The following is a 16,056-nucleotide window of genomic DNA, read 5'->3' on the forward strand; positions in this document are numbered from 1 at the left end:
GGCTCCTTGGACCTACCACCAGCTAAAGAGCTGGCATGGATTCAATGAGACCTATTGGCAGCCAGACAGCTTACAGAGAGGTAAGTAAAAATGAATTTTTCTTACCTTTACCAGGCTACCTGGTTGCCTCCCCCACCACTGCATGCAGGGTATCAGCAAAGTTGCATCACGCAGGCTGATGGGGGGATAGGATTGAGTTGTCTGGTAGTGTGAGAAGATCATACATTGAATTCATTAGAAAATCCTAATTCTGTGCACTTATTTTGAATAGGCTCTGGACAAGTTCCAGAGCCTATGAGGCTTAATTTCCATTTAAGCCTCATACCTAGGGCTGTGCTTCTGACATAACATTCACTTCTTATGGTTACAATTTTAAAAGTGGTCAAAAGTCATTGGTTGGACTTGTCAATTCCATTTGGACAAGCTGCAAGCATACATTCTACATTCTTGGTTGGACTTCTCATTTCTGTTCTGGGAAAGTTGCAAGTGTTAAATCTTCCTTCTTGGTTAGACTTGTATTTCCTCTCTGGCCAAGTTGCAAGTGATATTTCTAGATTGGTTTTATTGACTGTTTTGAGCACGCTGCAAGAGTTAAATATCTTTCCTTAGTTAATTAAGACTTGTTAATTTTGGACAAGTTGCAAACATTAATGTTGCTTTAATTTGAACTTCTGTGTGAATTGTGTGTGTGTGTGTGTGTGTGGTATGAGATACACATGCACATTTCCATATGTACACAAGCATACACCCTTTTTTCCTTTCCTGTTTCCATGTAATACATATCTAATAATAAGAAACAAAACAAAATAAATCACAACAAGCATTGTCACTTGGAAAAGTTAGGCATAAATTAGTCACACGTGCATTTTTCTGGAGCTGGGTTTGAATACAGAAATCTTTAGTGATCTTATTTGTGGATCCATACAGGAAAGGTTGTGGTCTGCACATAACAGTTCCATTTGGAAACACTTAACATGATTTATTTAAAAAGAGGAACTGTCAACAACTATATAAAAGTGTCAAAGTTGGAATGAGTTAAATGGCCTTTAAAGATCGGTTCTGAATAGATTGCCTTCAGTGCATGAAATGTGGAGGAACAATTCATTATAAACCCAGTATTTAACTTAACATAATAGATACCCTAAGTAATGGTGTACCCATTACTCAGCATACCTGTTATGTGGCTACCATGCAGATCGGAAATACAGAAATTAAAGGCAAGTTAAGGTCAATGTTGTTTCTCCTTCCTTCAGGGGTTAGAGGAGAGTTCATTCTCATAATTAAAGAGCATCATTAGCATAAACCTCTGTCTTCTGCAACTTTTAAAACTGAGAGACAGGAAAGTTTATGTTTTCACGTTCACTGGCTGCAAGATTTCTGTGCCTGGAAGATAATGAATGAAAACACATTCATTTTCAAGAATGGGCTTATTCCTTGAAATAAGGAGACTGAAATTCTGTGCATTGATTCACAAGCACGAAACAAATGTCACTAGTATGAGTCTTTCAAAGCAAGTTTTTCTAGCTCCTTATCCTTTCACATTTTTAAATTTTCAGAGTCTTTTATCAGGAAGCCAGCAAAGCTTTAGTTTTCTTACCATTTCTGTGGCATGCAACATTTTAACTGTATCCTGCATGTCATGTTTTTATCCAGTGGTGACTATTTCACAAATTACTTTGCTCTCCTCTGATAAGGGAGTGACAGCAAGCTCATTTCTTTGGAATGGAGGAGTGGTCAGAGAGCAAGCTCTGTCATATGCCTTTGACAAAGTTCCAAGATCCTTCTTGGACCTGTGCTCATCTTTGACCCACTATAAAACTTGCATCCTTGGCTAGCTATACCTCTGCATATGCGTGTCTTAAGGGTTTGAGTTTGAAAGAGTAGCACTAATTCACCTCTAGATTTTCTTAGTGTCACTCTTTTTTTTGTAACCTTGATTAAAGAATAAAATAATACAATAATAAAATCTTTACACACTAAATATGCTATAATAATAAAAGGGGGGGAAGGGAGAGGAGTGACGCTAAGAAAATCTAGAGGCTAATTAGTGCTGCTGTTTCAAACTCAAAACCTGAAGACGCATGTATGCAGAGGTATAGCTAACCAAGAATACAAGTCTTTTTTTGGTTTCCTGTTTCAACACTAGCCCTTGTCACGAGGGTATTCTTTTGGAGTGCCCAAGATGATGGAGTTATTTTTAAAATTAACTGGTAGAAGTCAATGAAAACCACTTTCCTGAGTTGTTCTATATCAGGGGTCTCTAAGCTTTTCAACTGAAGGGCCACATCAAATATCTGGCACAGGGAAAAAATTAAATATAAAATTTAAATAAATACATTAGAGATGGAACTTAGATGAATGAATGAATGAATGAATGAATGAATGAATGAATGAGCTCAAATGTCCAGGATTTCTCCAAGCACCAACACAGCCCAAGGAATAAAGCACACACTTAAAAGGACCCCCATTCCCCCACCCCACAAGCACAACTCTGGTTATGTTTGGTCAACTGGATCAGAGGTTCTCAGGGGATCAGAGGCTGGCCATGGGCCGGATAGAGGCTCTCTGTGGACCACATCTGGCCCCCAGACTGGAGTTTGGCGACCCTTGTTCTATCTAAACAGCAAAGAACTGATCAGAATGTCCTTACATTCACCTTATCTTAAAGATCAAACTGTGCTGGAGCTCTTTTTGTAGAAACTATTCAGTAAGACTCATCAGAATAAAAAAATATTGGGTTCTGATAGATCAATTTGAGTACTATTTATTTATTTCAGAGATTTTTACCCTGCCATTTCTCAAAGGCAATCAAGGCTTTTGATAATTTAAAAAAATACAATGAATATACATGCAAAAAATCAATGATAAAAAACTACAACAATAAAATAAACAGGTAAAAACACTAAAATAGATTTTTAAAAACACCAGTGCATAGCATAGCCCAAATAATCCATAGCACACAATATCCCTAAACAAATAAAATGAACACTGCTATATCAACCATTTTTTCAAAAATACAAGTTTAGTTGTTGATTACACAGGCCAACACACATTTTGCTTCCTTAAAAGTTACACCAATTCCTGGGTATATTTGGGGTGCCGATTCCAAAAATGGCATCCATTTTGCCCTATCACATCTGGTTTTGGAGACATGGCACAGCCTCTTTAATGAATGGTTCAAGCAGCTTCCTCATGAGGAAACCTACACCATGGCTTCCTCATGAGGAAGCTGCTTGAATCATTCACTAATGAGGCTATACTATATCTCCAAAACTAGACATGATAGGGCAAAACAGATGCCATTTTTGGAATCTGCATTCCAAATTGATATCAAACCACCATAAAGTTTGGGAAAAACTTTTCTGACCCTCAATTTTATAGGCCTGTGTTATAGAATAACAAGAATCATCAACCTGCTTATACAATATGTATGGTTCCCATGAACCCCTAAGTACATTATATCTTGCAGAAGAAAATTCCCCATTATAAGTCATTTTGCTATAGGGCTAAGCTTTCTGTTTCCTAACCCCAACTTTAAAGGGGACACATGTAACACTTTAAAAACAGTAGTCATTTACCTCTGCATTGTATTCTGTAAGGTTCAGACTAGGCAAAGACTCATCAGTCTACCTAACCGCACTCCATTATGCAGCATAGTTAATGTAAATCTTTCTATCAAGGTTTGGCTTATAGATTGTTCTTCTTTCCTGAATATTAATTTGGTGATCTTTTTGCTTTTGAGGTAGGAGGTGGGTTTGATTCTTGCTTTCTTTGTTTCAGTGACTAGTTGTGGAGGTAAATTGTTTTATTCCAAAAAAAGGGTAGTGGTGAAATATAGCATCGGATCAGCAGTAGCAAAAGGAAATAAAATGGTCTCATTTACTGATTCACAAATGAGCGTACAGATGAATATACTTTAAGTTGGCCTAAAGAAATAAATGTGCTTTCCTTTTGAAGTAAAGGTGATATAAATGTTTTTTAGGCAAAAATGAACCTGGTGCTGGATCTGACATGAGTAAGATTCGGACACCTGAGAAAAAGCCTTTGGAACCCAAACAGGTGTGTGTATTCTTTATTTCTCTCTGCACTTCTTATATGTGGTACTGGCCATTCCCCATAAATGCATGCACAATTATAATGGATCATAGAAAATCAGAACTTTAAAAATTAATTTTTTTTAAATAAAATGCAACTCTGTTTTCACTCGTACTACAGGCAAGGGCTGAAATAATGTCAGTGGCCCTATTCCCTATAAGCCGTGCAGCTACAAAGCTGTAATAGAAACCCTATGCAGCAGAAATACATTGTGGCACCTATCTCTCCCTGGGGCTAAGATCCCTTTGTTCTCTTATCTCTCTCCCTATGTGGACTCTGCTAGAGGAAAGCCGTGCATATGTCAAAGATTACTGAGAGAAGTGAGGCTTGGAAGCCAGACATTAGTGCAGATCACTGATAGAAGTGATGCTTCTGTCTTCCTCCCTCCCCTCCCTTGATGCCAGGAAGGAAAGAAGCCAGGAGTGCTTGTGCAGATCACTGACAGAAGGATACTGCAGGGTACAGTTCTGATATCTTGGGAAAAGTTACAAAAATACCCTGTACCTTGTATAAAGAACAACGGTGCAAAGAAGGGCTACCAAAATTATCAGGGACTTCGTAGCTTGGGGAAAAAGGCATAACTAGAAAATATAATTATAAATAATCTTCATACATGGCTGAACAAGGTCTGTATTGCAGTGTCATAGGAGCAGGGACTATTCATGGACTTCTGTGTTTCATTAAAAAAACTAACTGCATACCGATCACATAGTTCTTTATTATGTCTGATAAACATGTAGATATGCCATCTGCTCACCTTAGTTATGATTCCTCAGCAGCACCTCAGTAACTTTTATAGTTATTGACTTTAGCTGTAATATGTTTGAACAGTTTAATTCACCTTTTACTAAATATAGCAAATAAAATCCCCATGCTAATACGAATGGTTAAAATAACTCTCAGGATTTTTTTCTAAAAGAGAAACATTGTCAGATGAGAAAGATGAAAGAATTTCACTCTTAGGAGCAAGGTATGTATCATCAACTGAGAAGTTAATCCAAAGAGAATTTGAGTCCTGCAAATAAGAAATTGCTTTCTCATTAAATATTTGGTGCCTTTATTTGGAAATAAAAATAAAAGTTTGGTTTTTGACAGCTGTTTGTCATTTCTTAAATTAGATTGATTATAAGATAACAGCTGATAATTCATTTTTGCTGTAATAGTAGTTCCTACAATGGATTTCATTAGTGAGGAGTTCTGGACGTGAAGCTTAAAAATAGAAGTAGAAGAAGCCAACTGCCAGTAGTATTTACAACTTATACCCACCAAAATAGCCACAAAAGTATTTCTTTTGCATGGAAAAATGTTCAGTTCTACCAAAGTAGCATGAAGTCATATAAATAATTCAAAGTCAAGTATCAGTGTCAATGAAATATGTTTTCTGTTCCACAAATAGAGGGAAGAATGTACAGTGGTCTTTCTTTACAGATGACCTTATTTTTTCCACCTTCTTTAGATATCACATGTTTGTCTCATTATTAAAGTATTTTGCTTGACACACTCATAGCTTTTAGGTGGTTCATTGGCTTTGTTTTCTTAAACAGTTTTTAACTCAAATCATTTGTAATTTTCTCCAGGTTGACTTAGAAGCAAATTCCCAAAACAGAAGCCCAGAATCACGTTCCAGCACTGCTTATCCTAATTCCAAATTTCACCGCAAAGATAATCTTAACCCCAGGCAGCTGAATCTTCACCTCCCTTCTTCTCATGCTCAGTACGCTGTTCCTAATCGTCACTTCCAGCACCTGTCCCAGATTCCAAGACAGCCCTACCCTGTACCACAGCAGCAAAACCTCCTAAGTCAACAGCAAAATCATTTGTCTGAACAGCAAAACCAAATACACCCACAACAAAGCCAGATTGTCCAGCAGCATAATCATTTAAATCAGCAGCCACTGCAGCCACCTTCACAGCTTTCTCCTGCCTATCAAACAGGTTCCAGCCAGTCGTTCTTTAAAAACCCAGTTCCGAACAGACCTCACTCCCCTGGCGTAGATGCTGTAATCTCAGAGCAGCATCCCCAGTCTCTGTTACAAGAAGTGAATAACCCCCTTAGACCCATCACACAGCACAACCCAATGATTCCACCCCACTTGAACCACTTCATTGAAGAGAATCCTCCAGGAATGTCTATAGGGGAACCATTAGGTAGGTATCATTGCAACATTTCAAAGATAAGAATGCAACGTAATTATCCTTAAACAAATTAATGTACTTATTTTAGGTTCTTGTAAGATTATGAATTTCAAGGTTATGAATTTGTTCAGTGTTGAGTTCAGTAATGTCAAAAGGAAAAAAAGCCATTTATTTGGGAATAAATGTTTCAGAACGTTTGCTTCTGAAATTCATAGTACTGTGTTCCTGTTACAATGCAGAGCCATGAGAAGTAGCTAACACAGACTGTAGCCTCAGTCACTGCTGTGTATGGCAATTTGTAATTGATTTTTCTCTGTACCCTCTTAGCATGATTCATAAAACTGTAGATTTAGAAGATAACGTCATCTAATCTACTGCTTTCAGTAATCCATTTGCAAGTACTCCTAATGGAATAGTCCATACCAAGGCTATGAGAGGCTACTATAAATATAGAGGTGCCACATAAATGAGTCTATCTGTGGGGTGTGTAATAGTCAGTAATTGAAAAATTGCTTTTCCATTTACTACTGTGTATCAGGTACACAGCTTTTCATTTATGTAAATGATCCTGTGGCAGTTGAGATGCCTTTTAGGTGTTGTTAACAGTACAACAAGGAATAAATGTAGTAAAACAAGTGTTCAGTAACATTTGCTCAGTTACCATGTGATACTGTGATATGTCATTTTCTAGCACAAATATCTTAAATACGAAAACTAGATAATTTCTTCCCCCAAATGTTTTCCAGATCGTATTCATGGAAATTTAGCTTTGGAAACCTTAAGGCAGCAGCAAGCAAGACTACAGCAATGGAATGAGCATAATGCCTATCTCAGTCAGGGCAATATTCCTTTTTCACACCATCACCATCCTCACTTATCCCACCTTTCTCAGCAGCCAATTGGATTCCATCAGCAACCAGTTAGGGCAAACTGGAAGCTTGCCAACAATGCAGAAGATGAAACTGAGGCAACGTATTCAAGGTAAATGTGAATTAAAGTCTCAAACTATAACATTTAATAATAATACCTGGCATTTGTATAGCACTTTCAGGCGTTCATAGTGCTTCACATTTATGGTCTAGTTATTATCCTAACAACAATGGTGCAAGGTAAGTCTTGCAACGAGGGAGCTGAGGCTGAAAGCCACCTTGTGAGGTCATGGTTGAGGCATAACTGGGTAAGCCCCGTTTCATAGCTCAGTCTCTTAGCTGCTACGCTACACCAGCTGACCAATGCCTTCTCTAGACAGTGGGTGCAAGTCACTTTTTCATAGAGATGGAAAGGCCATCTGGGCCATTTCTTGCTACAAGGGACACTATTAAGCCATTTTTTCCCAACGTTGCATATACACCACAGGGATCACATGTGTATACCTGTGGGCTGGGCAAAAATTGATTAAGGTTGCTTCTGGAATACAGAAATGCCAATTCTATATTTTGGTTCTTAAAGCTGCAATCCAGAGGTGCATATATATGCTTCTAGGTTTTTTTCCCCAGTTCCTCTTTCATCACCACCACTCCATTGCATGGTGGCTTTTGCAGAGTTTAAAAAGCAGTTTGACAAATGCTGTATTGGATATTTCTAAACAGGAAATCTGCTCTGAGCAAACATGGAGTATATGCATACTCCTGGATTGTGGCCTAATTTGCTTTATAATTACATTTACATTTTGCGTGCATTATGTTTCTTCTGTCAAGACCTGTCTGGTAGTAATTGGCAATTGCCTTGAATGAAACGAAGTTTTGCCACATACTTTTTTTTTTCTTCATCTGGCTGATAATTATCTATTCATATAGGTTCCAGGATTTGCTCCGAGAACTATCACATCGTGATCAAAATGAAAGCAGGGACCTAGTTGAAATGCCACCGCCTCAGTCAAGACTTTTGCAATATAGGCAAGTGCAGCCCAGAAGCCCACCAGCACTCCCCTCTCCTTCATGCAACTCAAACCACAGTGGCCACTTTCCTAATTTCTCCGAAAACAGAGACATTGAAATATCCAACAACCCAGCATTTCAACAGCATTTGCCTCAACTGTACAATCCCCCTTTCTCGATGCCATCTGAACACATAACTGCACCTTCCTTGAAATATCTGCAACCTGATGGATCATGGACCTATGCTAATCTCCACCAGAGTCATTTAATGGGGCAAGGCTTTCATTACGGTATACCTCCATTGCCTCATAGATCACAACAGAACCCTTTTATACAAATACAGAATCATCAGCACACGGTTGGTCAGGAACCATTTCACCCCCTCACTTCACGAGCAGTATCTGCTTCTTCACTGCACAGCTTAGAAGAGGTATGTGAGTTACAGAATGCATGTATTATGTTTAGATGTCTCTCAGAGTGAATTAGTTGTGTACTAAGTATCTATAAATGTGCTGCTGTGTAAACCATTTCATAATTAGCTGAGAAAAATTAGGTTGTCAGCACTTTACATATATAATTTTCTTGGTTACATTGTTGCTGAATTTATGCCAGCTGCTATCACTTGAACTCTACTATGGACAGTGACTGATGCTGATTTTGGACTGATTTTGAAGTTGTGCTCTTGATGTAGGAAGGCTGCAGTTAAGTCGGCACCGACTTAAGGACTATAGGAACATGTTACTTTAGAGACAATCTCTGATTAACAAGTTGGCTCCTGTCATGTTGATGTTTTGTGCTTCATGTTTAAGTGTTGGGAATTGGTTGAAAGGCATTCTTGATAGCTACTGCAAGTGCTGAAATCTTTTAAATTTGAAAACTCACCTAAACCCAAATAGAACGTGCCCTGGAAGCAGTGCAAAACATTTTTGTTTGGGCAGTTCAAAATGAGCAAGTAAAGGAGAAGGTGGTTTAATTTTCAAAACCTAAGGTTGATCCAAAAGTACCCTCTTGAAGAAGGTATCTTTCATTCCCAACAAAGTCTTCTGCTATGTTGCAGAAAATTGTAACGTATTGTCAATATTATTATAACCTTGAATCTGTGTTTTGCTTCTCGTTTAGTGACCCCTCATTAATGATGCATAGGAAATGCATTTGAGTTCATGTCTAACTGGGCAAATTGGGACAATAGCTGCTATAACTGTATGCGTTTTAATCTTCTTCATAAACACAGTTTGGAGCCAGGAAATTAGATAGACACGAGAAGGAATGTTCAGTTAACAAATCTTTCATTTTATAATTGAAATAAGGCTCCTCTAAAAGAAAAAGACACTATAGATGTGTTTTGGAACCCCTGTGAATAACATGGGCCCACTGTACCAATTTTGAAACATTTCTTTAACTGCAAACACACAGGCATTCAACTGAACAGCTATATATTTACCTAGTTTAATTACAATGCAGGGTTGTAAAAATCATACTGGAGTCACATAGCCAGTTGTCTATTTCCCTCTCTCTCTCTGGACTTACTTCTCTGATTTTTGGAGTCATAGCCCAAGTATAGCTTAACTGGAAGTGAACGGTTTTACGAATGTTCATAGAACATTATTGTAAAAACCCATTTGAAATAAAGATGAATTTAGTATAGCCTACCTATGTGAACTGCATTGAGTCTGTAAGAGCTCAATCCTATCCTGTGCTGGAACAGGCAAGCCAGGAGGCTTGCGCTGTATTCAGCACAGGATAGGGGCCAGAAACATTTCACCTTACCTCTAGGTAAGGGCTACTGACCCCAGTGGGTCTCCTCGGAGTTGCGCCACCTCTGGAGGTGGCACAAGTCTGGGGAGAGTGGAGTGGCTTGAAGCTGCTCCATTCACCCCAGGAACAGGCGTTGGGATCTGCCATAACTGCAGGATCCCAGCCCCGCCTCCCACTCCCTCCCCGCCTGTCTCCTTGGCTGCCCACTGCCTGCCCCTACCCAGCAATGCCTCCCTCCCTCCTCCCCCCCGCCGCCTACCTTTTGTCCTTGCGTTGGCTCATCCGAGCCGACACAAGATGCTGAGAGAAAACAGGCGCAGAGGCTTCCATCCAGTGGTGTCACTAGGGTTCGCGTCACCCAGTGCAGGATGCCAGGTGGTGGGCATGGTGATGTACCATCACTCCGACCCCACTGGTTTTTTGGCTGTACCTTTTGATAGAACAAAGATAGACCACATTCTGCATGAAATTACGCATTGTTATATGATAGGATGGTATTATTCTTCCAAATTGTGATTTTAGTGATTTTGGTCACTAGTGGTGTCACATCCCCCTCCTAGGGTGTCAACTTACTAACACCTTATTGCAGCAGTTCTCAGACATTTAGCACTGGGACCCACTTCTTAGAATGACAATCTGTCCAAGACCCAGCAGAAGTGATGTCATGGTGGAAGTGACATCATCAGGCAAATTAAAATAAATAAGTATAAATAATTAAAGTAAAATAAATAATTAAATAAGCAGAAGACAGCCCTGGTCCACAAGTGAATTTCATCTTTAGCCTGCCTGCAATAACACCCCCCTCCAAAATCAGTAAGTTTTCAACCCTACCCAGTACCCAGTTCAATTGAAGAACTTCTGTTTAAACCAGATCACTGTCAGGATCCACCTGGCTTTCCAAGTCTCAAAAAAGTTCACCTTATCAGCTGAAGCCTCTGTTTTGATCCTTTTTAGTGGGGGGCAGGGGAGGCTGCCTTCTGGAGCATTTGTTGAGCTCCAGTAACATCAGATCAGGACCATTCTGGTGGCTTCACATTCCCCTTTGCTTGGCCTGACCACCAGCCAAGGCATGTTTGCTTACTCGCGAGTAAACACAACAGTGAGGCTTAGTTTCGCTTTCCATAGGGCTCAATACATTTGTTTGCTTGGAGGGAGGGACTTCCTTCTCAGGTGTTTTTTGGTCCTGATCCAATGAATGCAGCCCCCTTCTGGTGTTGTTGGATTCCTCTCAGTCTGCCCTTTCTGATGGACTAAGGCATGTTTGCCTACTCACAAGTAAACACACAATACGGCTCAATTTCACTTCCATAGGGCTCCATGCATTTTTTGCTCTCTGGTGTTTTGGCCATAACGTTTGATAGAAAGGAGATATTTCACTCTGGTCTTTTGCATTGTATTCTGCTCAAAATTCCGCATCCAACGGTTTATAACATGATACGGTTACTCCTAACCACTGCAATTTTAGTGTGTCACCCCCCCGTGCGTGTCACCCAGTGCAGTCTGCACCCCCTAGCGACGCCACTGCTTCCATCAGCCTCTGCAGGCTGGTGCTTCTGTGAGCACTGGCCTGGCTTCCTCCCGCAGTTAGGATTGCGCCCTAAGATTCTTACAATGTGTTGTGAGAGTCAGTTACAAAGGTAGTATACAAATGCTGCTGTTGTTGTTTTCAAATGGCAAATTGAGGGCCCAATTCTATCCAATTTTTTTAGCATCAATGCAGCCACGATGCACCTTTGTTCCTGTACCTTGAGGAGGCCTCCATGACTGCCCCCACCTCACTGCAGTTGACACAACTGCATCAGTGCTGGAAAGTTTTTAGATTCGGCCCTGAAACCAAAATTGTGATGCAGTCCAACCTAATGTGGGTCACACTATTTTTTTTTTTGCTTGATTTTTTAAAGATATTAGTTAAGGGGGAGAGTTAAGCACAAAGATGATGCGGGCATGGAGAGGAAAGGCAAAATGAAGAGGAAAGGAGAGATTTAAACAAAATGTGGTTCCTGTGTAGTTGGCTTGGGCTGACATCTGAAAAGGTTAAAGGCTACTGGATTAGTGCAGCAGGAGAAGATGGTATTTCAAACCCTTTGTTTGGGATTTCTTTTATAGAATTATGACCTAAAAACGGAGACTGTTGACATTACAGCTGCTTCCTTTTAAGGAACGATGGTGGCCATTCAAACTTATTTTGACCATTCTAGCTATTTCTTTTGTAAGATACCCAATAGAGAACTGTTTCTTTAAAGGTTTTCTTGCCTTTAATTTTTATCTGCTCAGGAAAGAGTGATTAACCTTTTAGTACCTGCTCTTTGAATATATCAAACAGTTGGTACTTAACACGTTGGTTGGAATATGTAAGAAGACTGCTATCTCAGTGAGAAGGTTGGAAAACCCTTTCCTGTAATTTTTATTGATTTTACTTTACTAAATTGATATTGCATTTGAGCATTGTCATCTATGGACAAATTAGGGCAAAAGAAGCTTGGAGTTGGAATGAAAATATGGTTAGAAAAGATAATTCCATATCCTTTTATTTTAACAGAACCTGTATTATGCTTTTATTATGTTAATATTAGGTATTACATGCTTTATTCATGTAAAGACTAGATAAGCTTTTGGCAATATGGGTCTGTTGAAATGTTTGTTACAAGAAATCTCAGATATATTGACATCCTAGGTGCTTGACACTTATGAAACCTTTTAGCTTAAGGCTTTTTTAGTCACAGTCTAACTTACTTTAACAGATAAAGTGCAGATCTCACATAGTTTGCAAAGAAAAGAATTTTTGAAAAAGACGTTAATTTCACATTTGCACATTGCAGGTTTTAAGTGTGATACTCTTGAAGGAAGTTTGGACAGCTACTAGTCCCACTGCCAGTTTTTCAGCTTTTACATTAATTGTGGCTCCCAGTTCCCTAAATTTCCATGTACACATTCTGGTTTCAAAGGTCTCCAGTATGTCTATCAACTGACATTTTATCATTATCTTAGTTGTACTTTCCCCATGAAGATTATGATTATGCATAGTATGAGAGTAATTTTAAATGTGATAATACAGGCAGGCCCTGATATCTGCGGTTCTGGTATCCACAGTTTCAATTCCACAAGCCTACAAAATTGAGGGTCAGAAAAGTTTTTCCCAAATTTTATGGTGGTTTGATATGAATTTGGGGTGCCGATTCCAAAAATGGCGTCTGTTTTGCCCTATCACGTCTAGTTTTGGAGATATCGTAGTATAGCCTCACTAGTGAATAGTTCAAGCAGCTTCCTCAGGAGGAAGTATGGTGTAGGCTTCCTCATGAGGAAGCTTCTTGAACCATTCTCTAATGAGGTTATGCTGTATCTCCCCAAATATACCCAGGAATTGGTGTACATAAGAACATAAGAACAGCCCCACTGGATCAGGCCATAGGCCCATCTAGTCCAGCTTCCTGTATCTCACAGCGGCCCACCAAATGCCCCAGGGAGCACACCAGATAACAAGAGACCTCATCCTGGTGCTCTCCCCTACATCTGGCATTCTGACTTAACCCATTCCTAAAATCAGGAGGTTGCGCATACACATCATGGCTTGTACCCCATAATGGATTTTTCCTCCAGAAACTCGTCCAATCCCCTTTTAAAGGCGTCTAGGCTAGACGCCAGCACCACATCCTGTGGCAAGGAGTTCCACAGACCGACCACGTGCTGAGTAAAGAAATATTTTCTTTTGTCTGTCCTAACCCGCCCAACACTCAATTTGAGTGGATGTCCCCTGGTTCTGGTATTATGTGAGAGTGTAAAGAGCATCTCCCTATCCACTCTGTCCATCCCCTGCATAATTTTGTATGTCTCAATCATGTCCCCCCTCAAGCGTCTCTTTTCTAGGCTGAAGAGGCCCAAACGCCGTAGCCTTTCCTCATAAGGAAGGTGCCCCAGCCCCGTAATCATCTTAGTTGCTCTCTTTTGCACCTTTTCCATTTCCACTATGTCTTTTTTGAGATGCGGCGACCAGAACTGGACACAATACTCCAGGTGTGGCCTTACCATAGATTTGTACAACGGCATTATAATACTAACCGTTTTGTTCTCAATACCCTTCCTAATGATCCCAAGCATAGAATTGGCCTTCTTCACTGCTGCCGCACATTGGGTCGACACTTTCATCGACCTGTCCACCACCACCCCAAGATCTCTCTCCTGATCTGTCACAGACAGCTCAGAACCCATCAGCCTATATCTAAAGTTTTGATTTTTTGCCCCAATGTGCATGACTTTACACTTACCGACATTGAAGCGCATCTGCCATTTTGCTGCCCATTCTGCCAGTCTGGAGAGATCCTTCTGGAGCTCCTCACAATCACTTCTGGTCTTTACCACTCGGAAAAGTTTGGTGTCATCTGCAAACTTAGCCACTTCACTGCTCAACCCTGTCTCCAGGTCATTTATGAAGAGGTTGAAAAGCACCGGTCCCAGGACAGATCCTTCGGGCACACCGCTTTTCACCTCTCTCCATTGTGAAAATTGCCCATTGACACCCACTCTCTGCTTCCTGGCCTCCAACCAGTTCTCAATCCACGAGAGGACCTGTCCTCTAATTCCCTGACTGTGGAGTTTTTTCAGTAGCCTTTGGTGAGGGACCGTGTCAAACGCCTTCTGAAAGTCCAGATATATAATGTCCACGGGTTCTCCCGCATCCACATGCCTGTTGACCTTTTCAAAGAATTCTATAAGGTTTGTGAGGCAAGACTTACCCTTACAGAAGCCATGCTGACTCTCCCTCAGCAAGGCCTGTTCGTCTATGTGTTTTGAGATCCTATCTTTGATGAGGCATTCCACCATCTTACCCGGTATAGATGTTAGGCTGACCGGCCTATAGTTTCCCGGGTCCCCCCTCTTTCCCTTTTTAAAAATAGGCGTGACATTTGCTATCCTCCAATCTTCTGGTACCGTGGCCGTTTTGAGGGACAAGTTGCATAACTTAGTCAAGAGATCTGCAACTTCATTCTTCAATTCCTTAATAACCCTTGGGTGTATGCCATCAGGGCCCGGTGACTTATTGATCTTTAATTTATCAATGAGGTCTGAAACATCTTCTCTTTTAACCTCTATCTGACTTAACTCCTCGGTCAGGAGGGGCCGTTCGGGCAGCGGTATCTGCCCGAGGTCTTCTGCCGTGAAGACAGATGCAAAGAACTCATTTAATTTCTCTGCCATCTCTAAGTCTCCTTTTATCTCCCCTTTCCCTCCCTCACCATCCAGAGGGCCAACCGCTTCTCTGGCGGGTTTCCTGCTTCTAACATATTTGAAGAAGCTTTTATTATTCCCCTTAATGTTGCTGGCCATGCGTTCCTCATAGTCTCGCTTGGCCTCCCCTATCACCTTCTTACATTTCTTTTGCCACAGTTTATGTTCCTTTTTATTCTCTTCATTAGGGCAAGACTTCCATTTACGGAAGGAAGCTTCCTTGCCCTTCACAGCCTCTCTAACTTGGCTGGTTAGCCATGCGGGCACTCTCCTGGATTTAGTGGAACCCTTCTTTCTTTGCGGTATACACCTCTGCTGGGCCTCTATTACTGTTGTTTTAAGCAGCCTCCATGCACTTTGGAGAGATTGGACTCTTTTTACCCTCCCTTTCAACCTCCTCCTAACCAGCCTCCTCATTTGAGGGAAGTCCGCCTGTCGGAAGTCAAGGGTTTTTGTTAGAGATTTGCCTGGTATTCTTCCTCCAACGTGCACGTCAAAACGGATCGCAGCATGATCACTGTTCCCCAATGGCTCAGTAACGTTTACATCTCTAACCAGGTCCTGCGTACCGCACAAAATTAAATCCAGAGTCACCTGTCCTCTGGTGGGCTCCGTGACTAGCTGATCTAAGCCACAGTCATTTAGCACGTCAAGAAATCCGGTTTCCTTATCGTGACCAGAACACAAATTGACCCAGTCAATATGAGGATAATTGAAGTCCCCCATGATTACAACCCTGTCCTTCCTTGTCACCTCCCTGATCTGTTTCCTCATTTCAAGGTCCCCATCAGATTTCTGGTCTGGAGGACGATAGCACACCCCCAGTATTACATCGCTGCTCAAGCCTGGTAATTTAACCCACAGAGATTCTACGGTGGAGTCGGACCCACCTTCAATCTCTACTTTGCTGGATTCTATCCCTTCCTTAACATAAAGGGCCACCCCACCTCCAACACGCCCCTGCCTGTCC

The 16,056-nt window shown here is 40.8% G+C and overlaps 1 protein-coding gene across 2 annotated transcripts in view; it reads left to right on the forward strand.

Annotated features, from left to right (window-relative positions):
• The window catches only part of HELZ (helicase with zinc finger), a 170,069-nt gene that overhangs the window by 139,850 nt on the left and 14,163 nt on the right, over positions 1-16,056 (forward strand). For both annotated transcript variants that reach the window (XM_066613958.1, XM_066613959.1), the window contains exons 26-29: positions 3,983-4,059; positions 5,673-6,243; positions 6,978-7,212; positions 8,028-8,538. In XM_066613958.1, coding sequence (XP_066470055.1) covers positions 3,983-4,059; positions 5,673-6,243; positions 6,978-7,212; positions 8,028-8,538 — 1,394 coding nt within the window. The remainder of the gene's footprint in view (positions 1-3,982; positions 4,060-5,672; positions 6,244-6,977; positions 7,213-8,027; positions 8,539-16,056) is intronic.

The sequence above is a fragment of the Tiliqua scincoides genome, chromosome 2, assembly GCF_035046505.1.
Source record: "Tiliqua scincoides isolate rTilSci1 chromosome 2, rTilSci1.hap2, whole genome shotgun sequence".
NCBI lineage: Eukaryota > Metazoa > Chordata > Lepidosauria > Squamata > Scincidae > Tiliqua > Tiliqua scincoides.